Source organism: Benincasa hispida, chromosome 9 (assembly GCF_027475165.1).
Source record: "Benincasa hispida cultivar pf3 chromosome 9, pf3_genome.v1.1, whole genome shotgun sequence".
NCBI lineage: Eukaryota > Viridiplantae > Streptophyta > Magnoliopsida > Cucurbitales > Cucurbitaceae > Benincasa > Benincasa hispida.
This window is the reverse complement of record NC_143486.1, coordinates 85,084,160-85,110,280: the sequence shown is the minus strand read 5'-3', so window position 1 is coordinate 85,110,280 and position 26,121 is coordinate 85,084,160. Positions and strand designations below refer to the sequence as shown.

Here is a 26,121-nt window from a genome sequence, read left to right as displayed (position 1 = left end):
ACACATTTAGTGGGTTATGTGTATACGAAAGAGGTGTATGCATAACCATATGTACGAAAGAGGTACACGCCCCTATATTCATAGAGAGGACCTGGGGTGTACGTAAGAGGTGTACTCTAGGGAAAAGGAAAAGGAGTGAGCCATATAAGGGAAATCTTCAAGTCCCACTAGTAGAGAGTTTCAGTTCATGTAGCATTTATTTGACATAAATGCTTAGTCCGACCCCAGTGGTGGATTTACCTACTGAGCATTTTTATACTCATCCTTTCTCATGTTGGCGAATGACAAGAGGAATCCATGAACGAGACACTGGGGACCAGTTTTAATGCTTCCACTCATGTTTTAAGAGTTCTTTTATGTTTTTAACTTCCGGTCTTGACATTTGAAACTTATTGATTGAGATTTGTTTTCAGACTTATTTATTTCCACTTATGACTTATGGGTACCCTATCATTTGATTTTAATATTTGAATTTAATGGAGATCTTTTAAGTTACATTATTTATTTAGCATTTATTTCACTAACAAAAGGATGTCATTTTAACTTCCATACATGCATGCATTTAGTAATCCTAGCTTGAGTCCTAGGAAGTCGAGTCGTTACATAGTGTCATGAACACATATTTGAAGTATTGAGATTCTTCAAGTTCAATCTCAAAAAACGATCACATATCCTCAATGATATGGCATGGGGTTTCAATCTTTAAAGCTTCACCATAAGCATGCAACAGGGTGTAAGATTCCTCGGGGACACCTCTTGCAAGAGTGAAAGTAGTTCCTCTTGCACGCCATACCTTGTTGTAACTTATGTTCACACCATATTCCAGTCACATATCCTCAATGATATGGTATGGGGTTTCAGCACGACCAACACCGAACTTATCTTTGATTAACCGGCCAATTACAAACGTGCTAGCTTGCTTATGGTCATGATTAAGGACTTGAATTGAGCATGTGTGGGTAGCTGTATATTTGTTGATCTTGAAAATGTCACAACCATCCATTCTAACTGCACGTACTTCCCACTTACATGTCTCGTGGATACATCGAACAACATATAGTTTTTTGAAGATTTGACCAAATTTCGAGTGGACCTCAAAATTTGACCCATCCATATGAAATTCCCATGAACACCAACATTCAAGCCTAGTGAATACGGTCGAGGTAAGGAAAACCCACGATCAAGGCTACTGGAAATCTATATCTGTTTGTCAAATGCCTAATCTGGGGTGTTTTTCTTGTCCATTCTACAAGTACTAAATAAGAAATTTTCTTGCAGGGTTCAAAAAATTTCAAATTACTTTTAGTGGACTAGCCAAACAGAACAGTGGTTTTAATCAACAAAAATTACATTTTTGGCCTTTTAAGTCATCCTAAAACTCACCCCAACCGTCCAAACGACACGACCTGCTTATATAATATTATATTACCATTCAGTTCAGCGGCCACAAATTCTAAAATTAAATAGCAGGAAAAAAAACAAACAAACAAAAGAAATACGTTACCAACGCATTAGCTTCCTACCAAGAGAGACCAATTAACATCTGTCGTGAGAATATTTCCCTTTCAAAATTACAAAAAAACAACTTCGGAGTTGGTCAAGAGATTAAGGAAAAGGAAGCCAATTATTCCCTCCGGCAATCATGATCAACACAGTTGTGTTTCGAACTTGAGATTGATGCCCATGCTGAAGAGCTCCTGGCACAATAGCTTCGCTCCATAGGGTACATTTACCCTCACGATATCGTCAACTGACTCACAAACCCGACAATATGGACCCCTTATCTTACGACCACCAGCCACCGATCGTTGAATCACACTAGCAACATTCTTGCATTTCTGGCAAACATGCATCTGGGAAGAGTCACTGAGGGTAAATAGACGTTCGTGCAAGTTGGCCGAGGCACCATGAGCTATAAGACAATCACGTTCCATCTCCCCGAACTTGATCCCGCCAAAACGCTTTCGGTCAGCAACAGGTTGTCGTGTGAGAGGGTGGACAGGGCCAGTGTTGCGAAATTTAACCTTGTCTTCAGCCATGTGGATTAAGCGCTGGTAGAATGTTGGACCCATGAATATGAGTGATTGCATCATTTCACCAGTTCGGCCATTGTACACCCTCTCGCTTCCCCATCTTGAAAACCCTGCCCTGCTCACAACATTCAACATCAAACTTTAGTTCCATTTTTAAAATATTACTTTATTTTGGTTTCTATCATGTAATATTTAGTTTCTCAACTTCTAAATATTATTTTTCATTAATCATTTAAAAAGAAAATGATATATCTGCTATGAAGTCAGAAACTTGTGTGTTTTGAATAACTTTAGGGGAATTTTTATTTTTAAATAAAATTGACTTCTTTTAATATGAAACTATTTCATTGATTGAACAAAATGATCTAAAGATATACAGAAAGGAATTCCAATTATAGGGAATAGATAAGATTTCTCAAATTTGGAAGAAGGAAATTGTAATTGTAATTCTTGAAAATTTGTAAATGTTTACACCAAAAGAGTTGAATTTTCGTTCATGTCGAGTGATTTTGGACAACCAAAAGTAGTTTTTGAAAGAAAAAAAAAATCTTAGTAAATGAAAAATAGTTTTAAAAAATTAATTGATTTTTTTTAATCTACACTTAAAATATTGATTATCCAAAATAATTTTAAAAGGTTATCCAAAAATCCTAAAAAAATGTGGTAAGAAATAAAAACACATAGAATCACTTTAGAATATAATGCAATTAAATAACTTTATTATTTATAACAGTTTTGAAAAAAATGTAAGTTATAATTACCAAATAGACCTTTGTTTCAAAAAGCATTTACTCAATAAACAAAAGGCTGAGTTTCTACAGAACAATTGACAGAAAATAATGGAAATGAAGACGATGGTTATTTAGGCCTAGCTCCTGGAACTAAAATAGAATCTCTAAATTCAACGGATGAAATCAGATGAAAATAGAAGCTGAGAGAAAAAAGGATTTAAACCTATTTACAGATAAGTGCATACAACTAAACTTGGAGATAGCCAACAAAAGCTTAACTCAACTAGCATCTGTACTGTATGTACTGAAGACTAAGAGATCTGTGTTTCAAATCTCCATCACAAAATTTTGAAACCAAAGAAACAGGTTAAAGTGTGAAAGGCTATAAATGAATCATAAAACAGTTACCTGTGAAGCTGTTCTGTAATGGCATCAACAGAAGGAGTTGAGAAAGGCGTTGCATATTTCAGAGAACCGCCAGAAGCAATCCCTTTCCCAAGTGCCGCTTCCAATAATTGACCAGGAGTCTGTCGCGAAGGAAAAGCATGTGGATTTATAACAATATCTGGAACTATCCCCTGGATTGTGAAGGGGAAATTCTCTTGAGACTCCAAAAACCCCAGAACTCCCTTTTGTCCATGCATACTTGAAAACTTGTCTCCAAGACAAGGAGATCGAACCTGCCAAAAGAGATTATGCATCTGAGAAACAAGCAACTCTACTAGATAATCAAGATAGCGAGAGAAAATATGAGATCAATAAGGCATTGTTAAGGTTCCATTTGGTAACCATTTGGTTTTTTATTTTTTATTTTTGAAAATTAAGCTTATTTTTTCTAAATTTCTCACAATGGTTTGCATCCTTCTTAAGTAAAAGAGTTAGAATTTTTACCCAAATTCTTAAAAAAAAAGAAAAGAAAAGAAAAGAAAAAAACAAAGCTTCACAAAATACTATTTTTAGTTTTCAAAACCTTGCTTAGTTTTTTAAAACATTGGTAAAAAAAAGTAGTTCTTTTGGAGTAGAAGTGTTTATAGGCTTAATTTTCAAGAACTAAAGACCAAAAACCAAATGGTTACCAAGTGGACCTTAAGAACCATATGGCTTTTAAAAATTAAGTGTATAAACACTACTTCCACTAGTGGTTTCTTTGTTTTGTTGTATACTTTCGAGTTTTGAGGAGTGTTTTAAAAATACAAACCAAGTTCTGGAAGCGCAAAAAAGAAATTTTTAAGAACTTATTCTTGTTTTTAAAATTTGGCTTAGAATCCAAATATTTACTTAGGAAAGATGGAATGATAGAGAAATGGTGAGACAACAAGTCCACTTATGAAAAACTAAAAACTAACAAACAAATAGTTGTGAAATGAGGTATAAACAATGTCCACATCCAATATGATCTCCTAAGAAGCACCATTGATTAATTTATACTAGCTATGTTTTTTTTTTATTGAAATGAATTTATACTAGTAGCTATGTTATGCAATATGTTATTCAGGTTCATCTAAAATTAGATCTAAAGTACCTGTCTGAGGGATACAACAGCATAATTCTTCCCGTCGTCATTAGAAGAGAGAACAACTTTCTGAACCATTCCCTTCTCAGTGTGCTTCAGTTTAATACTGTGATCAGCCCCAGATTCCGCACACCTACCAATGACAATGTCTCCACTCTGCAAATTTGCACCGATGTAAGGGAAGCCATCTTCGTCCAAGCTGTCAACTCTTCCAATTTTACTTTGAGTCTTTCCAAAATTTATTGCATCGTCAGATTTTCTCCTCTTCTCTGAAGATTCTTTATTATCTACCTCAGCCTTGTAACTCCGGATATGCTCAGACCGAAACATGCCACGCTCAAGAGAGGCCCTGTTCATTACTAATGAATCTTCTTGGTTGTAACCCAGGTGAACATTGACTGCCACAATAGCATTCTGACCATTGTAGAACTCTGGTTTTGGTAGTATACCGGTGTGAGATGACAGGTATCCAGGTGTTCCAAGGCAATCAGCAGTCATTGTACGAAAAAGTGGCCTTTGTGGATAGTGTAACTGGTGGGATAAAGTATCAACACGAAAATTAGAATTGGTTGTTGAAAATCCAATAGCTTGATTAGAGTGCTTCTGGGATTGAAACAGAGCCCTCCTAGCATGGTCATGATTTGCAAACGGGACAAGTCCGCAGCTTAAACCTAATAAAAATGACATATCAAGTTCACAATGGGAATATTTCGTAGTCCCTTCATCTTCCATAAGATGCTTAATGCTCCAAGCTGTACGACAGTCTTCTTCTTCTTCAGTTCCAATAAGTTCAATAATTCCCCTGTCCAAAAGGGATTGAAAAGTATAGTTTTCTCCCTTAGACTTATCAATCCTATTTAAGTTCTCTACGACTAAGAGAGGACGTAATATCCTTCCAGCGTCAGAAAATATACGTACTTCTTTCAGTTGTTCGTCTCTTTTGACTTCTACCTGCAGTACATGGAAAGATTAAAAAGAAATTAATAGATCATAGAACACATAAGATGATCAGAGCATATATTGCAACCACTAAAAAAAATTAATTAAAAAAAAAAAAACTGTTGAAGTCCATGAAAGTAAATGGCAATAATCTGCCACCTCCGACGATAAAATAGATGAGGGAGACCAACAGATATGCCTATTGGACGCAACAAAGTGCCCAACAAGTTATATGGTAGATATCTAAGAAGCATAGATATGGATACAAGATACTAATACAACATCACGTGGACACGGCGACACATTATTTTTTAAAAATCTAGGACACGACACAGCAAGGACACATTTTTTAACATTTTAGTTTGGCTAGCGTGTCCGTGTCCGACGACGACACTTATTCGACACGTATCGGACACTTATTAGTATAACAAATGTGTTAGACATGCATAGAACACTTGTTAAGTAGACTAAAAAGGCACATATATGACAATAATAATAAATTTTGAGTGTGAAATACATAATACGAAATTTCTTAAACATATGAATGCATCGACCCATTTACTTTTGAACTTTCTTTTGGTATAAAAATTATATTTATTTTTATATTTATTTTTTAAAAAATAAATATAATTTTTATACCAAAAGAAAGTTCAAAAGTAAATGGGTCGATGCATTCATATGTTTAAGAAATTTCGTATTATGTATTTCACACTCAAAATTTATTATTATTGTCATATATGTGCCTTTTTAGTCTACTTAACAAGTGTTCTATGCATGTCTAACACATTTGTTATACTAATAAGTGTCCAATACGTGTCGAATAAGTGTCGTCGTCGGACACGGACACGCTAGCCAAACTAAAATGTTCGTGCTTCTTAGGTAGATATTACCTATAAGTGGAATAGAAATTTTTGTTGGCTTATAAAAGAGGCAACTTCTAATAAACACTAGTCACCAACTGACTAACATACACGTTCAAAATGATTTCTTGGAAATAATCCAGAAAAGAATGACAATCGACTGCATCAAGGTGCCTTACAAAATAGTTTAAAATCTAAGATCCTTCAAAAAATTATTAAGTGAAATAACCTGATGCAATAACGGATTCCTTCGTCGCTTGCGTCTCACTTTCGTTACAAATGAAAGGGAATCTTCACAAACTCCAACCCATTCCCCGTCGAGAAAAATTTTGTACTTTCCACTAAGAGAAGTAGATGTATCATCCACCAAATTCTCCATTCCACAGCGAAACAATGTGGGAACTATCGGCTTCAATGTGTTTAAGCTTACAAGTCCTGTGACGGACAAATTTTTAATAAGCCCACAATTTTCACCATCCGGAGTGGAGATGAAGCAAACTCTTCCCCAGTGAGAAGGATGCCTGTCCAGAAAAAGATACATGAGACACTTTTAGAAACTAGATGAACAGATTATAATTCAATTTGTATTTCCTCTTCATCATCCATGGACCTCAAGCTGAGATAAATTCTAAACAAAATGTCAAGGGAAGGTATTCACAATCATAAGCTCATTCACATATGCACACTTTGTAAAAGAAAGAATCCAGTGAAGTTTTGAAAAGTCGTTGCAAGTACCATCTATAAACTGGTAATTGCAAGGCCTAGATGAACCCCATGACTTTTAAAAATAGCTGTTTGCTAACATTTAGTGCAACCTATAAATGAGCAGTACAGACAAGGCAGATGCGTCCTTAGAATCAGAGCTCAAAGAAGAAGAAGAAAATTCACACGTTTATATATCAACATCATAGCCAATAATACAAAAAGGCAAACTTATATGAAGTTGAGATAACTCACGGGTATCTTGCATCACCAACTTTCCCAGTGTATGCAACCTGTTGACGTGTTCTCCTCAATTCAGCCATCGTCTGCAAGGGATTAGCACGACCAAGAGTTGCCACCACACCAGAAATCCTTTCCATCCTCTTAAACGAATGTGCCCATGCTCCAGTAGAGAATGCTCGGGATAGACCATTAGTGATTATGGAAGCATCCAAATAGTGTTCTATTGGACGCACATCACGATCCCCATAGAGGTCCCTTTGTAAAGCTTTTTCCATGCGTCTACGTGCATGTGCAATATGTACTTTAATCTCTCTTTCGAGCAGTTCTCCAGCCAACTCAAACCTCTTATTGCGAAAATCATCCCTATTATCGCATTTCCTACGGCCAGTATAGGCTTGCAAGAGACATTTAACCATATAACCAAGGAAACGACACTTCTGCTTTAAGCCTTTCAAGCTGGCAAAAAGATACAGGTTCAGGCAATCTTCAATTTTTTCAGCAGGTGGGAAACTGGTCTTTCTAACCTCATTGTCCAAAAAATTCAGCGCTCTTTTACCTCTTCGAAAGTCTTTCCACTTATCATCATTATCAACTTCACGAACAGAGGCAAAGAGAATATTCAGAACACTTGGATCATCTCTGCCATAATCGATTAAATCTACTATTTCTTTGTCCGATGAAACACCAAGTGCAAAGAATAAAATCCACACAGGAACTTCTGTGGACAAAAAATATACATTGAGGACTTTCTCCTTGCTTTTTAGTTCTTCAGACTTGGAATTTTCAACTAGTCTGATAATTAGTCTATTTCTCTTAACTTCTGATCTGTATGCCACAGTCCAGCCTTGAATATTAGAAATCCAGAGTCTTCTCAAACAAATTTGCTCTTGAGCAATAAATATCTGGAATGTACATGAAAACGATATTCAAGTTGTTAAAAGAGAACAAAAGTTAACCACTTGGACTAATATGCATGCAGAATAAGATAAAAATATCTACACAAATTTACAACAAGGAGAAGTAGATGTTATAGTTAATCATTTTTACAAAATATAGTTCGTAGTGAAATAAAATTTTGTAGAACTAATACTTCTTTACTAAATTTTATGTCCCATCAGAGGCAAATCACAAGCCTGAACATCGATCAGATAATTACGATGTTCGGGCTTGTGATTTTCCAGACTAATATGCTCGCTCTTCCAGGACAACTATTTTCTGAGAAATACCATACTCTGATTTTCAAAATAAGCAAGCAAATGTTGTGTTAAAAATAATAACACATAAATAAAATCCAAAACTCAATTCAATAACATACAGTTGCCAAACATGAATACAGCTCAACAGTTAAGGTATCTCTACTTCAAAATGTCATAGGTTTTAGTCCCACATGTGATGAAAAAATTTTATCTTAAAAATAAAAATAAATAAATAATAATAATAATAATAAGATTATAAGAAACACTAGTAACTTCATTACTTTGCCACTGGCTTTTGTTTTGGCTCTGTTGGATATAGACTTTTTATTTATAATCTTTTGTGTGCGGCCGTTTAAAAAAGCAGCCAATTAACCATGAACCAGGATGATCTCTATAAGATTATGTGAACTCCTAAAGATATATTTATGTCAACTTGTCAAGTAGTAATAATCTCTTCAAACAAACAATCCATTAAAAGTTTTGAAATGATTATTTGGTGACAGCACAATTTAGGAAAACGGTGAAAATCTGTTTACAGATAATACATAACTATAAAGGGGACCTTGTTTCCTTTTCAAGAAAATAAAAAATAAAAAATAAAAAACATAACTACAAAAGGGGACAAATGAGGGACGGAAAATTTCCCTGGGAAATGTACTCACTTTTTCTGCACCTTTGATTAAAAAATAACCTCCATGATCAAATTCACAATCACGTTTCTGCTCCTCCTTCATCCAGCAGAGGTCAGAATTAACCATCACAGGTAGCCTGCCTATAAAGACATCTCTGTTGTCTTCCTTTACATGTTCCTTGTCGACATATTTATCTTTTCCAGTTTTAAATTTGTCGCTGCTGACTAACCTTTGAGTATATACCTATTACATTACAAGTATCCAACACCTCATTAGGTATTTATTCAACAAACTCAGGGCCCACAAGTCGTTAAAAAGTAATAGCAATTTATCAGGTATAAAGGTTAAGAAAAAGCAAAAAGACAATAAAAATTACATAGAAATTTCAATCACCTCTAAACTGATATTTATTTTCATCCTTGATGAATAAGTCATGTTCTGAAGTCGAGCATGCCTAGGAAGCATGTTATACTCTTTTCCACTTGCTGCACCACCCCAGAACTTTGGCTTATCAAGGGTTACCTTACCAAACTTCACTGAAGCATATCTCCATTCCCCATCTCCTTTCTTAGAGGGGTCATATCCTGGCTGAACTAAAATTTCACCAAAATAATCAAATGCCTTCTGAATACCACTTTTTATGAAATCATTGTACGAGTTGATTTGGTGACTGATAAGGCCGTACTGATTAAAAAAAGCCATTGATGACTTCTTACAAAAATCCTTTAGAAATGCTTCCCCCAGGTCACGTATGTTGACTGGCTCAGAATAATAATCATCATCATCTGTATCCATATCCGTTCCAGGTGATAAGTCTTCCCCCTCACTATTCATCTCTATATCGTCCTTTGTGCCTGATGTCCCCATTAGTTGCAGGGTCTATAAAAAATACAAACAAACTTAAGAAGCAGATACGAATACCAAAGTTTCTCAAACAAATAACATCACAAAACCTGAGGAAATTTTCTACATAAAACAGGCAGAGTGGACAGAAGCGTCTACCAAACAATCAGCAAATTTAAAATATTGCTCGTGGATAAAGATTAATCTTAATCAACATTTTCGCATGCTTATGGCCCTGAGAAATAGGAATCAATACAAAATTCGAAGTAAAAGCTAAACTACTAACCAGTACCAGTACTAAACTACTAACCAGTACCAGTACCAGTTCACATATATGCTACGCTCACTGAACTACCTAAGTGAAAGAAGTCCTCACACTACACATACTCAAAACTTCACTATACCTAAACGAGAACAGCAAATACCAAAGCCTGGTGTATGCGGACGAATTTAAGAAGCAGATACAAATACTAAACTCTAAAGTTTCTCGAACAAATAATATCAGAGAGCTTGATGAATCTTCCACATAAAACAGGTAGAGTGAACAGAAGCTTCTATCAAACAATCAGCGAATTTACAATGTTGCTCGTGGATGAAGATCAATCTTAATCAACATTTTTGCATGCGTACAGCCCTGAGAAATAAGAATCGAGACAAAATCCGAAGTAAAAGCTAAACTAGAACCAGTACCAGTACCGGTTCACATATACACTACACTCACTGAACAAACTAAATGGAAGAAGTCCTCACACTACGACGCTCGAAACACATGCTCAAAACTCCACTATACCTAAACGGAAACAGGAGATACCGTTTCATGCGATCACGCAGGCAACAGATTCAAATACCTTGAAAATTAAACCCTAGGCAAGTTCCTGCGGACGATTCCACCAGCTTAATCCGTTGGAAGAAAGATCAGAATGGAGAGTCCACGCAATGCCGTCGGTCCTTGGTTGAGTAAGACGCCAGTTTCAGAAAGGAGACGATCTCAGTGTGCTGTGGAAGCAAGAACTTGGAAGAAAATGGAGTGAATTAGCGTTGGTCGATGAGAAGAAATGGTAAAAGACGCATGGAGAAGAGAACTGGGAAAAAAACCTTTGAATAATGACAGTACGGAGGAAGGATACGAAAAAGACGCACGCATCCTTCGTGTTCGTGGGAGGGAAATGAAGCTGAGAGGCTGGAAGTATGTAGGAATGGGAAATACGAAGAAGTACGAGGGGCCTTACAGTAAATTTATAATTCTTAATTTTTTTTCTTTTTTTCATTATATGTGAACCTAGGAGTATTTAAAAAACCAACCAATCCAATCCAACTCAATCCATGCGATTTGGGTTGGGTTATCAGTTGGGATTGATTTAAATAAATGAAAATTTTATGGGTTGGATTGGTTCATGGGTTCACCTAATACTCGAACCAACCCGAATTTATTATTAACTTAAAAATATTTTTTATTACTTATAACACGATTATTTATACATATATTGATTTTAATTTTATTTAACTCCAATATTTTTTGAATAATTTATTCTTCAACAACTTTTAAAAATAGTTTCTTTGTACTTTAGAAATAAAATTTTATTTAAATTGAGTTGTTTGTCTTAATTCAATATATGAAAATAATTAAATTAGATTTTTTTTACATATTTACGTTTTGCTTCTTTTTATAACAAAATTTTAAATAAGTGACCCGATTAACCCGAACCAACTCAACCCAAATATTTAATTGTTAGGTTCGGTTGGATTCATTTTTTAATAAGGGTTATTTGAGTTGAATAAATTTACAACTCGAATAGTTTAAAAAGTCTTTCAACCCAAACCCATAAACATCTCTATGTGGACCTCATACTTCAAGTTTGGTAATACAAAGTACGAGTGCAACAAAAAGCTGAAAAAACAAAAAAAAACCAAATCGATCCAACGATGTTATTTGATTTTTAATGTAAAATTGGATATATTAGTTTCTATTTGAAAAAAATAAAAAAGTATTAGTTTGATCAGTTTTTTATTTGAAAAACTAAATTAAATCGAGAGTGTATACCTTAAAAAATAAACTCTAAATGTATCTTTTAGTATTTTAATAATTATGGTGCACATGTATTTATTATTTAGTTTTAAAAAAACAATTATTAGGTGCTTGTATGTTTTTTTATTTAGATAAGAAAAAACAAAAAATAAAATCCCAATCTATTAAAAAAAAATTAAAAAGTCCTAATTTTAATTTAGAATTAGCCAAAATAACTAATTCAAATCAAGAGTGGAAAAGAATAATAACTTGGAAGAGAAAGATAAAATATCAATAATCAATAACCAAATTGATAATAAACTGAACCAACTAAAAACAAATTCATTGGTTTTGTCTTCTATTGAACATTGGATTAAATATCTTCTACATAAAAATCATTGGTTTGGTTTGATTTATGGTTCAAAATCGAATCGATTATCATAATTTTTTTCTAATTTTTGTGTGTAAGTTGAATTATTCTTATTTTGAAGTTTAATCCTTCATTAGGACTTAGGAATAGGGATTTTTCGTATTATTATTTATTTTATTTTTTTTAGTTCAAGTGATGGGGTGAAGAGCATATTGTTTTTAACTAATCAGTCGAGATGATCTACCGGGTAATTATTATAAAGAATGCAATTGGTTAAATTGATTATTGTATATATAAATAGCGTTCGTTCTTACTTGTATGATAATCATTGTTTTTAAAATTTCAATTTATTCTCTCGTATTTACAATTATTTCATCTTTAAATATTAATGGACTTCAACTTAAAAGAAGATTGTTTGACCTGTTGATTTATGCATTAAATCAGTAGCATAAAAAATGGAAGACTGTCATATAAATGTTTATTGGTAGATAAATTTAGAATATTATTAACTTCTTTTGAGTTTAATAAGAGGGGAGTTCGAGAATCTCTAACCTTAACATTTAACAATTTGAAAATATATTCCATAATTAATTAAATTATGCTTACTCGGCCAATATTAATTTACACTTATATGTTATTTATTATTCTTATTGATTCATATATTGTTAGAACTCATTTGATAACCAAATTTTAATAAAAATTAAATATATTTCCTCTCTATTTTTATCACAATTTTCATATTTCTTAAATAAAAGAATGAATTTTTAGTAAAATTCTAAAACAAAAACGAATTTTTAAAAACTACTTTGAAATCTGTGTTTTTTTTTTAAAAAAATATATTAGTAGAAAATATATAACAAAGCAGTGAGGCTGTTTATAAGTTTAATTTTCAAAAACTAAAAAGTAAAAGTTCATGTTTAGATTCCATTTTTTGGTTTTTTTTTTTTTTTTTTAACGAAACAACAACTTTTAATGAAAATAAAATGAAAGAATATATGGACATACAAAAATATATATATATATATATATATATACTTCCTTTAGAAAAGGGACTCCAACTATGTAGAATGTTCTATAGTTAATTACAAAAGGTCTTCAAAATCAAAGCCTATAAAGAAACATGGAAACAAACGACAGACCAAATCTCATCTTGAAAGTTACCATTATTTGTTTAAACATCTCATCTTCAAAGTCAATTAATTAATGTGCCAGATGTTCTCAAATGCTTTATTTTAAGCCCTCTTCCATCTCCCATTCAAATCCATCTCCCATTCAAACCTCAACACAAATGGTCGTTTGTCATTAGTTCTGATTATACAATGTTTCAGAACAACTGTGAGTAAAATAATTTGGTTGTTTTGTTGATTTATTCAAGCATTAGACAACAACATGCAATTGAAAATATACATCAAAGTTTCCATAAGCAGTTTTACATCAATGTGATCCCTAAAGATGTATAATGTTGCATCCAATTTTGATCCCTCGTCCAAAATGACTTGTAAAAGCTAGTGGAGAAAACTGAAGTTCTAGTCTCCAAAACACTAATACAAGAAGCCTGAAGTTTTTGAGAGAGTTACGGAAATAGATTACCTCTTTACAATGTCACTTGTGAATAAGAGATACGACGAAGACAAATTGCTAGCATTGTTGAACTTTAGCCCAAGTTTAAGGATCAAATCTCCAAGTCCATTGTTTCCATCGTCATTTCAAAAGATTGACGATATAGAGATTTCAGAAGGAATAATATATATGATCACATGATTACACCTACAAATTTTCTGAATCTTGGTTGGTTTTAGTCCTTGTATATAATAATGAGATAGATTCATCCAAGGCGACATAGAAGGTATTCGACTTCGACTTCCTTTGTGAGTGGCATTACCCATTCGTCGTAAAGGCGAGATGCAAGGGATGGATCAATTTTATACTTTCCTCCTCCATTTGTGTTGTTGAGGGTCACTTCTTGTCCAAACACCATAGCCTTCTTCTCTACTCTCTTCTTCACCTGCTCTTCCACTGCCTCAAATGTCAATAGCTTCATCAAAGTATCTCTTTCCTGAGAAAACAGTAAATTAACTTAGTTTCTATCAAACCCCTCCCTCTTCTGCTATATCTCAAATGTCAATGACTATTCAAGCAGACCACATTTTTTCATCAAGAAAAAGTCAAATGATAACCTAACAATCATACATTTCCATAATATATTTACAATACCTGAGAACGAATCGGAGTCTCGTATTCATTAGGAGCATCCCTAAATTTCACCTCAGCTACGTATTTTCCACAATGAATCCTCCTTGAAAGCGCCTGAGATTTGGTCGTGAGTCATTTAGACATGTAAAAAATAATGTGAGTTATCATAGCTAACAAGACATTTCATACAAGTGATCGACATGATTATATTATAATGAAGAACCTAAAACAAGATACAAGTTTACAGAGTGTTTTTACCTGTAAGCAAGCAAGATCACTAGCAGCAGTGGCTGCATAATTTCCATCGTCGCCATCAGTAACCAACAATGGTAAGAATTTGTTGAAGTAGAAATCCCATATGGCTTTGTTCATATTAATTGAAGCACCTGAAGGATGCAAAACCTGGAAACTTGGATCAGTCTGCAACAAATTGGCAAACAGAAAAGGCAACCATAAAGCCTTATTAAACAGCCTCTCACCTTTGGAAACTTGTGAGGGTGCACCAAAGGACGAGGCAAATTTTCTGGGAAGAACGGATTTTCTTCAGGATTCTCATATCTGCCAGCCTGTTGACAAAAATCCAAACAGATAATCGGAAGAAAGAACTTTCAAACTGAACGAGAACCTCGAATTCAACTGAAAAGAAGTAACAAATGAACCAGAGAAAATAACATCCCAGATTAGAACTGTTCTCTTCTTGTGCTATTATATCCATATATAACCAACATTTGGAATTCTTCCCATTAAGATCAGAATTCAGGAGGTAATGAAAGTCTGCAGCAAGGATTTCAAATGTATAGTTTCTAAGCAGCTAATAGAGAAAATGACAACAGCCAAAAGGGGTTTGAGGCTTCATTTACAATTATTTATGTTCAGTACGTTTCATCATTCAAAAGAATGGTCTAGCCACCCCTGCAATCTAACAATAACAGGAAACCGAACATTGATTGAAGAAAGAGATGCACAACATGTCCTTCAACTAATCGGTTTAGCCATTTTGTTAAACATCCTATCCATCCAAAAGCTTAACTTCATAGATTACAGAAAATTTGATCATATCAATACTTTAAAACTTCTCTCACATGTGGGCTTGGAGATTTGTAAAAGGCTTAACAAGTGGATTAGGGACGAAATGACACTACATAAGTTCAAATGCTCTTATACCACGTTAAATCACTAATCTACCCAAAAGCTTATGTTGATGGGTTCCGATAAATTTAATTATACTAATACTTTAATCAATGAAGATAAAGATTTCAATCTACTTTCCAATTGCAATCCAACAAAGCTCACAAAGCGGTTATACAACACTCACTTCCACTCACACAAGCAAGTCAGCCAAATCAAAGTAGCATTTGTGAATGCCACAATGGGGCAATCTAACAACCTCCACCCAAGTTTTGAAGAAATGATTTTAGAAAACATGGTTGGAGAAAGCATTTTAAAGAAGTAATGAAATACGTTTTAGAAAGTATGTTGAAGGGCTTCAAAGCAAAGAGATAAACAATGGCTAAGCAAGCATATAACACAAACGAACAAACTTGAACTTACCTTAGCTTGAATGGCCTCAGTTTCTCTCACAATGAACTCGACCAAAGAACCAGAAAATCCAGGAATTGAAACATGATTATGATGGTACATCTTTCCATTGAGAGGGAACCTAGCTCTCTCAATGAGACTAAAAACAATAGAATCCTCCTGCCTGATCAAAGAATCTCTAATCCCATCAAGTGTCAAAATATCTGAAGCCGAATTGGGATTACAATTAACATTCGCCATGGCTTCTCTAGCCAATACCAGAAGAAATAGGCTAAGAAACAACATAGTCAAAACAAATTATCAGCCTCAATGATGAAACAACGAAAAGGCAAGGCTATAAATACAAATAAACGAACAAGTACTATAAATACTACCCAAAAAAAGGTGGTTGAAATCTCACATTATCATTAAGAACCAACAAGTAAACAAGGAAAGTCCACGCCTCAAAATAAATGGCGTTCACAAATAGCGATTGAAAAGAGAGAAAAGGACGGCATAAAAAGGTTCAAATCGATTAAAAAAAAACGGCTGACCTGCACGATTCAATTCAACTCCGTCGCTAATTTGCTCTTGAAGTCAAAGAAGAGGTTTGAAATAGGAGAGGATTATGATAAATGTCAGCGCTCGAAAACTTGTGGCTATGGAGAAGAAGGGCTGGAAACACACGGGAAAAGCTCTGAGACGGTGAATTATTGGTAAAGCTAAAGGAGAAATGACTTTTAACCTAAGAAAAATGGATTTATGAGGAAGAAGATAAGTGGATAGTGACGGAGGAGGGCCGGACCGGCCGCCGTAGCCGGCGGTGGGATGATTTGGCGCGGCGTGATTGGCTACAGTAATGGGAGTGACGTGGCCCCACGCGGCATTCCAATTTAAATGTGTACACCCTTGAGTAGAAGAGAATTTTCTGTTCGTTCTCTCTCAATTATTGGTTCTTTGATGCCTTTAGGCTTTACTTTTTGTCAACCCCACATCCTACAATCGCTTAAACCTGTTTTGTTAATGAAAAAAAAAAAAAAGAAAAAGAAAAGAAAAAACTAAAACTTAAAAGCAAAACAAAGAGTCTCCCTAAACTAGGGAGAAAAAAAATAGAGGTTTCTTTTCTTCAAAAAAAAAAAAATAAATAAGAGAGAGGTAAGAAGTGATATGTGGACAAAATAAGAAGAAAAGACTTAGCTGCTTCTTTAGCATTTCTTTTTAAAAAACCTTAAATTATTATTATTATTGGGAGGCACGATATAGATGATGTACCCGATCATTGTCCAGGTTATACCTATATCATTATTGATATAAGAAATATTGTAAGGTCTAATTAAGGATGTACATTGGTTAGTTGGTGTAGATTTTGGGAGAAAATCGATCAAAAAATGTGTGAAATTCGTCCGACCATCGGTCGAGTTGGTCAGTAGGTTTGGTTTTTTTTTTTTTACAAATCCAAATGTGAATGAAAAGAAAAGGTGAATTGATGAAATGTTAGTATTAGGTTAATATAATTTGCAACTTTCTAAATTTTAAATGAATCATTTTTTTTATGAAAAAATTAAATCAATCATGTAGTGGATTTTGAAAATTAGGCAACATAAAAAAAAATAATAAATCAATACTAAAGTAGTAAGTTTGGATTTAGGTTTGTGATAGTGGACGTGCTTTTATACTTATTTAAAAAAACAAACAAAAAAAACTAATATATATGTGTCGGTCGGTGGACTTTCCAAATTTTTTATAGGAAAACCGACTAACCAACCTTAATTAGATCGGTCGAATCAGTTTAGATACTTTTACGTACATCCTAGATCTGATAGCAGAAGGAGAATGTGAAAATAAATAGAAAAAAGAAAAAAAATGAAAGACATGTGTACACCATGAAGAGATGTGATTGTGAGTGTAAAATAATACTTCCAAAAGAATTGAAAGGACAAAATATAAACTTAAGATCCTATCTCTCTCTCTGTTTTCCATATATAGTAAGATTTATGGATCAATTAATACTATATACAAAATTGAAAGTTTAGTTTCTATTAAATCTAAAAAAAAATATGACCATTATAAAGCCGACACAAAATAAACATTCAAAGACCTATTAGATATAGTTAAAAGTTTATGACCTATTAGATGCTTTAGTTCAAGAATCAAATATACAAAAAGTTGAAACTTAAAAATTAGACTTGTAATTAATTCACCTATTACATTTGAAATTATTAATTATTTTATCAAATCGGAAAAGCTTTGAAATTTTCTAATTCAATGGTCTCCACGGGTTCAATTTTTGTCCATAAATTTGTAATATCATCTACTCACATTATGGCATATAATGCACAATGAATAAAGTCTCTGATGTCTGGCTTAAAGATCACTCTATAGATTGATGTTGTGTCTAATGACTTATATGTCATTGCTTTTTGTTCTTGTTTGTATTACTTAAAAGGAAAAAAGAATGGTATGATTTAAAGAACTAAAGATGAAATATTTGAGATCAACTATCATGTACTCACGAGAGAGAATCAATTGATGGTCAACTTGTAGGACAGGTTTTAAAAAAGATAATTAGTAGGTTCATTTTTTCAACAGCAAATAGATTTTAAACTTAAAAATAGAAAATTCAACAGCCGAAATGTTTGAGTCCATCAAACATCTCGATCAAAAGTACAAACAAATTTTCAAAATTCACCACGGATAATTTTTTTTAATTATTTAAGGTAATACGGTCCCGTTTGATAACTATTTGATTTTTTTATTACTTTTACAATGATTTATAACTTTTAGTACAAATTTTTAAATCTACTTTTTTTAGTTCTTAAAATTTGACTTGGTTAAATCATGGGAGAAAAATAGGTAACAAATGAATAAATTTGAAGGTCGAATAGTGTCTATAAGCTTAATTTTTAAAACAAAAAACAAAAAACAAAATTGTTACCAAACGGGACCGTACCTTTTTTGTTTTAAAATTTGAACAATAGGTCAACTTTATTCTTCAGTTTTATAATCATACATTTAGGATCCACAAATTAGCACTTCCATTAGTGGATAGAAATGCTAATGTGGCAAATTTTAGGACCACAACAATAATAACTAAAGATTTGCATGATCTTCTTTTCTATAGGTTAGTCAGAAGTTTAAGCACCATTCCTTCCCTCGTTCGTTATGGATATCTCTCACTTCCTACTTTCATGGTAATCTTTTTCAAGGATCACTACTCTAACTAGCGGATTCAGTGACTTCTTGTTTAATTGTTTCCTTAGTACCAAAGATAAAGTGGATTTAGTAGTTCATGAATATCTCTCACATCCTACTTTCATGGTAATCTTTTTCAAGGATCACTACTCCAACTAGCGGATTCAGTGACTTCTTGTTTAATTGTTTCCTTAGTACCAAAGATAAAGTGGATTTAGTAGTTCATGGATGTCTCTCACATCCTACTTTTATGGTAATTTTTTTCAAGGATCTAGCGGATTCAATGACCTCATGTTTAATTGTTTACTTAGTACTAAAGATAAAGTAGCGGATTTAGTAGTTCAAGCTGCAATAAGGGCTCAATTCATTATGTTAATTAAAATAAATAAATAAAGAAAGAACTTCAAAAGAAGTTAACAAATTGATTTACTATAAAAACGAGACTTCAAAAGTTCAAGAACTTAAGAATGGATCAAAAAATGAGAGGACTCAACCATCTTTGATTCAGTTCTTTTTTTAGGTAGTTCTTCATTCAGGGTGTGTTGAGTTGGGTTGGGTGGGCTTAAAAAGTCCACTCGATGTTTGATGCACGCTTAACTTAAAACGGTGGGTTTTAAACCCATCGTTTTACCCTTTCATTTTCTTCCCTTGTTTCACGCCCCATTTGCAAGTTTATTATTCTGCCCCCTCTCTCTCTTCTCATCACGCGTAATTAATCACCTCTCTCTCTTCTCATTTTCTTCCTTCTTCGACTGTTTGGTTTGTCTTATTCATCTGGTCTTTTCGTTCTCCATCCGGCTGAAATGGGTTGTATTTTTCTTCATCTCTTCGTTTCTCTGCTTTGGTTTCTCTATATGTCTTTTTTTTTCTCTGTACGTCTCTTCGTTTCTCTATTTTGGAATTATTTTTTTGGCTTCTCTATATGTCTATTCCTGATATTCTTCTTTGGTTTCTTCTTAGATCGGGTAGATACGAGCAATTTTGTTATAGATTTAACCATTTTCTTGGTAGATCTAACTATCTTTTATTTTATAGTAGATTGGATTTTTTTTGTTCAGATCAATTTTTTTCGATTAATTTGTTCGACGCTGAAGGTTTGTATTAAATCCATCAAGATTTCCTTATGCATGTTTGATATTCTTCCTTTCATGTCTGATTCCCGATTCCAGACTATCGAAAGTTCTATTTTCCAATTTCAATTCTGGACTGTCTAAAGCAATCCCCTATAATTTTTTTGTTCCTCTTACAATTACTGTCCACTTTTTGTTTCCACTGGCTCGAATGGGTTATATTTTTTTTATCCATTTATATTGTATTAAATTCGTCTCTATTCTTCCTCATGCATGTTTGAGATTTTTCCTTGCATGTTTGATATTCTTCTTTGTATATTTGATGTTCTTCCTTGCATGTTTGACGTTCTTCCTTCCGTGTTTGATTTTTTGATTCCATACTGTCGAAAGTTCTATTTTCTAATTGCGATTTTGGACTATCCAAAGTAAACCTTTATAATTTTTTCTTCCTCTTATAATTACTGTCTATTGTTCTTTCCACTAACTCGAATGGGTTATATTTTTTTTTATCCATTTATATTGTATTAAATCTGTTTCTGTTCTTCCTCATACATGTTTGGTGTTCTTCCTTCCATGTTTAATTTTTCGATTCCAGAATGTCGAAGATTCTATTCTCCGATTCAGATTTTGGACTGTCCAAAGCAAACCCCTATAATTTTTTTGTTCTTCTTGCAATTATTGTCTACTGTTGTTTCCCCTGCCTCGAATGTATTATATTTTTTTCTATCCATTTGTATTGTATTAAATCCTTCTCTATTATTCTTCCCCTGTTAATATCTGTTATATATCTAGACTGTTTTCTATACTTTTTGATCCAGATTTCCTCTTGTCTCTTCAATATTAAATCATGTGTCCTTCCCTTGTCGTTTTTTTTATGCTTTTCCATCAAAATTGGAGGTGAGTTAATTCTTGGTAGGGGATGCTGACCGTGTTATTGAAGCTTGGTGGGGGATCAATCCATCCCAAGAACAGATCTGTTTTTTTTTTTTTTCCTTTTCCCTGAAGGTCAATGATGATTTGAAACTGTTTTTTAGATTAAAAAAGAGCATGCATCTCTATTTTTTCTTATCTTTTGAATGAAGTTTTTTTTTTATTTCCTTCTAATATGTTTTTCTTATTTGTTGAGTATGATTTCTGTTTTAGTTTTATTTCCTTTCAACCTATTTTCTAAGTGAATAGATTTTTTCTTCACTCCACTGAATTTGTTTTCAGCATTCAAATTAATTTAATTTTTATACATTTAAAATTGACTTCAATTTTAAAAGTGCTGAAATTGTTTATTTTATTTGCTTGGAGTTGGATTTGTTTCAATGAAATAGCTTCTTGAGATCGTGAGACCTAATTTGTATGAGATATTATGTTGTATGTATGTCCCTTTTTAGCTCAACCACCAAATTAATATTGACCTGTCCATTACTTAATTTATTTATTTTTTGACTTGACTGTCTTTTATATGGGTTTACTGTTTGAATTTATAGAGGTTAGGTGCATTTAAGTTTACCTAACCTTCCTTACTAACTCTACTTATTGTATTCTCTACTTATATCCCAATCTCTCCTCTTATTTTTTAGACTTCTCCACAAACTCCTTTGTATGGTGTGTTGGTAAATCCCTCGACCTTCCTTTTTATTTCAACTTTCTCTTAAATTCATTTTACATTCTAGTATGTATTGTTTGGCTGTTGTAATATACTTTATTTCTTTCTTGCACCTCTAACTTCAACTTATTCCATCCATATAAAGTATGCTTCATTCTTTCCTTATAATTGAAGCAAGATATGTCGCTAATATTTTCTTGTTTTTGTTAGGCCTTGAATCGATTATTCTGCCCCCTAGTTGTGGATGTCTCAACCCTCGCTCACTTCAAACATTAAAAAAAAAAAAAAAAGTATGATCTCGTATATTTTATTACTACTTCAATTATATTAACATGCACTATGGTTTAATAAAACTTCTTTTTCTTCCTTGCCCATCAAACATACCTTTTGTAACTAGTTTGAGGTTCGTACATTTTAAGTTCGGAATGATCTATGTTACTGTCTATTCTTTCTTATACTTATTAGGGACTGTTTAGTTCAAATGTATTATGGTTATGTATTTTGGACTTGTATGTTGGACATTTTCCCACATTTTCTCCTCTCACATTAGATTTTTTTCCCTTTGTTTCTTCAAGAAGACCATGTCGAATACAAAGTTATTAGGAAAAATATTATCATGTATTGTTAAATTATGGGTTGTATCAATTTAAATCTTCATTTATCAAATGAATTAATTTAAATCATAAGTTTTATCAAAAGTATATTAATTTACATTTTCCATTATCAAAAGTATATTAAATAATGAACATAGTATCAAACTTATAACTTTGTTAATTAAATCCCTACATTTTCGCAAACGAATGAATTTGAACTTAGAACTTTGTTAATTAATTCCATTCGAACTTATAACTTTGTTAATTAATTTTGATGTTTTCAAATATTAATCTTGCATTAATTCTAATTGTTCATTTTATTAATCTAAAATAATTATATGTTTTGAGTGATATTTTTAAAATAAGTCTAAGAAGTATTAAATAATACACTTATGAGAAGTCATTTTTATTTTACGGTTTAGAATTACACAATATAAATATAAAAATGTACAAACTGAAATAAGTTTATAAGTTTAAAACTATACTTGTATTTATAGTGATGTTTTTATTTATATCCTTTTTAAGTTATAACTAACATTTTAAAACTATACGCATGAAATAATTCAAACAACATATATTGAAACTTTGAAAATAGGGAAGATATAGCAATAAAATGAAAAAGGTCTTACAATAAATTTTAAAAATTAACTAGGCACATGAAAGTATTCAACCAAAATTCTAAATTTTTGGGTGTGAGATGACAAAGGCCTTCCTAGATATAAATTTAGGTACTTTGGTATTTTCGTATACATTTTTTGTCCACTATGTAACTTCTTCGAAAATTTTAACCATCAGATAATCGACTAAAACTTAATTCTCCAATTTTTTGTATAATATTCTAGTAGTGTTTTGTTTTAATATACATATATTACATTTTAAGATGATATTTATTATATTAGTTACACAAAGTTGTTGTTACATTTTAAATTATGCTTAAAGTGTAGACTACTATAATAAATTTTAGACAACACCAAAAATTTTAGACTATAATATCAAATTTTATGCAAATCCAAATATGTCAAGTATTATAATACTTATGTCAACATCTGTCACTATTACATAGAGACATTTATAATGTGTCAACTACAATATCTAGTTGCACGCTTTAGTTTTTATAGGTAGTAAAGGGTTGTATGAGGGGCCCTTATACCATAACCTCTGCATTCTAACTCCCCAAAAAAGTCATTCACTTCAACGTTGATTATTGGTATTGACCACCCCTGTTATGAAAATATAGGTAGATGGAAAAACACAAATTCTATGTCGTTTTTACTGGTCGTATCCTAGGGATCTACTTATCATGGCATGAATGTCATGGATAAGTCAGTGGGTATAATGGGGCATTATAAAAGTCCTATGAAACATACGATGAAGCGGAGCACGTATATAGGTCATACAGTACAATGCACATTGGACAAGTTAGTAATCATGGCATAGGACAATGTAGTACAATTATTGCAACTGTAATAGGCTTCGTTTTTTAGATGATCGTAATGTATACTTGGCTCGGGATAGTTGGATATGAGTGATGTACTAGGTTGTCACGACTTGTCTTTTTGTAACTAAACCAAAGTTCACTGATTCTAAGCGTAATTCATCCTTTTAGGATCTACATACTTCCCTTATTACCCTAATAAGATGGAGACTGTTCAGGAGCTATTTAAAATCATAACAAGTATTACTGAGTCTCGAAGACAATTATTCTTCACTTTGACAACGCTGCTTAACAATAATAGAAGGATAGAACAACAACCAGTGAATGTTAGACACCGCATTCGACAATTGATGTTCTTTCACCTCATTTATGAGAGTGACTTGGCATGTCATTAGAGTACTCAGATGGATAGAAGGATGTTCATGATTTTATGCAACATGATTAGAATGACAGGATGTTTGGAGTTAGGTAAATGTGTTGGTATTGAATAGATGGTGGCAATGTTCCTACACATTCTTGCTCACGATGTGAAGAATAGAGTAATACGCAAACATTTTTCGAGATCTGGCAAGACGGTTTTGAGATCTTTCAATATAGTTCTTAGAGTAGTAATACAGCTACACATAGTGTTGTTGAAAACCCTCGAACCAGTTACAAGTGCATGTACCGATGGACGATGAAAATGGTTTAAGGTAGATAAAAGTTCCAATATTGTTCATTATGTTGACATCCTCTCGAATTATCATGATTAAACAATTTCAACAGAATTGTCTGGGGGTATTGGACAACATGTACGTGAAAGTGAATGTCAGTGTCGTAGATCAGCTATGATATAGGACGAGAAATGGGGAAATCACTACAAATGTTCTTGCGGTATGTGACCAAAACGGAGAATTCATCTTCGTTATGTCAAACTGGAAGGGCTCGACCACCGACTCTGGGGTATTGAGGGATGCAGCTGCACGACCGCACAAATTGAGAGTTCCAAAGAGTATAAAAATCACTCATGTACGTAAGCAACCTTTAGTTACACCATTAATAGACATGTACTACGATCCCGAAAATGGTATAGGGTACTACTACCCGTGCGAACTTGGATACCCTAATGCTGAAGGATTTTTGGCTCCGTATAGAGAGGAACGCTACCATCTCTCTGATTGGTGTGGAGCGGGCAATGTACCGACAATACCGAGAGAATTTTTCAACATAAAGCATCTGTTAGCAAGAAATATTATTGAACGAGCATTCAGACTTTTAAAGGGTCGATGAGCAATTCTTAGGGGCAAATCCTTCTACCCAGTACAAGTCCAATATCGAACGATAACTGCATGTTGTCTGATTCACAACTTAATCACAAGAGAGATGGGGATCAGTGTTTCACTTGATGATTCGTTGTACGAGAATTATACTTCTACTATTATGGAGGGAGAGAATATTGAATTTATTGAAACCTCGGATGAATGGACCAAATTTAGAGATGATTTGGCCATCGAAATTTTTTCTCAATGGCAAAGATCATGATTAACTTTTCTGAAGAAAGACATATTTGAACATTTTATTTATTTGTTGAACAATATTCTCGTGCTTCATTTATGTCGTGAACATTTTTAATTCGACTATTTCAATCCATGATTTTAGTTTTTTTATTTTATAACGTGTTGCACAAAACTGTTTAATTTTCAATAATGTCTTTACGATGTACATGGATGAATTAGAATATCAAGCGATGGAAAAAGATTGAAATAAACGTGGACAAAAGCCGAGAACGTTGGGTTGGTCAATGTCCTAACCTCTTTGGTGGAGTCCGATTGGAAGTCTCATAATGGGAACTTCTGGTAGGGATATTGATAGAACTCAGTTATATATTTACTATTTTGGCTAAAATAAGCCTAGAAAGCCGAGACTCCCTTCGTACACAAGCTCTCTAAGCTATTTCAAGATCAAATTTTTTATGCCTTCCCTCACTCCCCCTCTCTATCTTTATACCAAAAATGGTAACAACCTCATCCCATGTGGCCCCCACACAATCTTCATTCTCTAATTAATTTTATTCCCTTCTATTTCTTCATTTACATTTGTGTCCTCTCTCCTAACCTTCCTATCGTGTTTCCTTTCGTATTTTTTAATTATAGGGGGTCTATCATTACCCTCCCCCAAAATACCACCTTGTTCTCAAGGTGAAAGTCTAGAAATTGTTTGGCGATTTGTGCTCCGTTTTCTCAAGTTGTATCTTCGGTTGGCATCCCATCCCATTGAATAAGTACCTCAAAATCAATTGGTGATAATATAGTAGTACGAATCTTTCTAATCCCCAAAACGCTATTGGATGAGGATTCGTCTACCCTTCTTTTTGCCATGTCGGAGGTGTAGTAATCCTTGGCAACAGAGTGCCCACGGTTTTCTTCAATTGAGAAACATGAAGTATTGGATGTATGTTGACATTGGAGGGGAGATCT

General features: G+C 33.3%; 2 protein-coding genes across 2 annotated transcripts; both read right to left on the bottom strand.

Moving 5' to 3' along the window:
• Positions 1-1,410: 1,410 nt before the first annotated feature.
• LOC120085698 (DNA-directed RNA polymerases IV and V subunit 2-like) lies at positions 1,411-10,891 on the bottom strand. The gene is made up of 9 exons (XM_039041843.2): positions 10,788-10,891; positions 10,541-10,703; positions 9,243-9,728; positions 8,880-9,092; positions 7,034-7,923; positions 6,306-6,597; positions 4,287-5,228; positions 3,173-3,444; positions 1,411-2,148 (listed from the first exon to the last, which is right to left on the bottom strand). The coding sequence occupies exons 3-9, from the start codon at positions 9,714-9,716 to the stop codon at positions 1,647-1,649; spliced, it is 3,585 nt and encodes a 1,194-aa protein (XP_038897771.1). The 5' UTR covers positions 9,717-9,728; positions 10,541-10,703; positions 10,788-10,891; the 3' UTR covers positions 1,411-1,646.
• A 2,516-nt stretch (positions 10,892-13,407) lies between these two features.
• CM2 (chorismate mutase 2) lies at positions 13,408-16,931 on the bottom strand. The gene is made up of 6 exons (XM_039040177.2): positions 16,333-16,931; positions 15,812-16,070; positions 14,740-14,826; positions 14,519-14,662; positions 14,282-14,374; positions 13,408-14,123 (listed from the first exon to the last, which is right to left on the bottom strand). The coding sequence occupies exons 2-6, from the start codon at positions 16,037-16,039 to the stop codon at positions 13,893-13,895; spliced, it is 783 nt and encodes a 260-aa protein (XP_038896105.1). The 5' UTR covers positions 16,040-16,070; positions 16,333-16,931; the 3' UTR covers positions 13,408-13,892.
• Positions 16,932-26,121: the final 9,190 nt, after the last annotated feature.

Bases quoted from the DNA above. Each gene is read 5' to 3' on its own strand.
- LOC120085698 (XM_039041843.2), bottom strand. From the start codon at position 9,716: ATGGGGACATCAGGCACAAAGGACGATATAGAGATGAATAGTGAGGGG. The intron at 6,598-7,033 runs GTGAGTTATCTC...TTTTCTGGACAG, and splicing joins GTTGGTGATGCAAGATACCC to GCATCCTTCTCACTGGGGAA. The intron at 5,229-6,305 runs GTTATTTCACTT...CATGTACTGCAG, and splicing joins GGAATCCGTTATTGCATCAG to GTAGAAGTCAAAAGAGACGA.
- CM2 (XM_039040177.2), bottom strand. From the start codon at position 16,039: ATGGCGAATGTTAATTGTAATCCCAATTCGGCTTCAGATATTTTGACA. The intron at 14,827-15,811 runs GTAAGTTCAAGT...TTTTGTCAACAG, and splicing joins CTGAGGCCATTCAAGCTAAG to GCTGGCAGATATGAGAATCC. The intron at 14,663-14,739 runs GTGAGAGGCTGT...CCAAGTTTCCAG, and splicing joins ACCCTCACAAGTTTCCAAAG to GTTTTGCATCCTTCAGGTGC.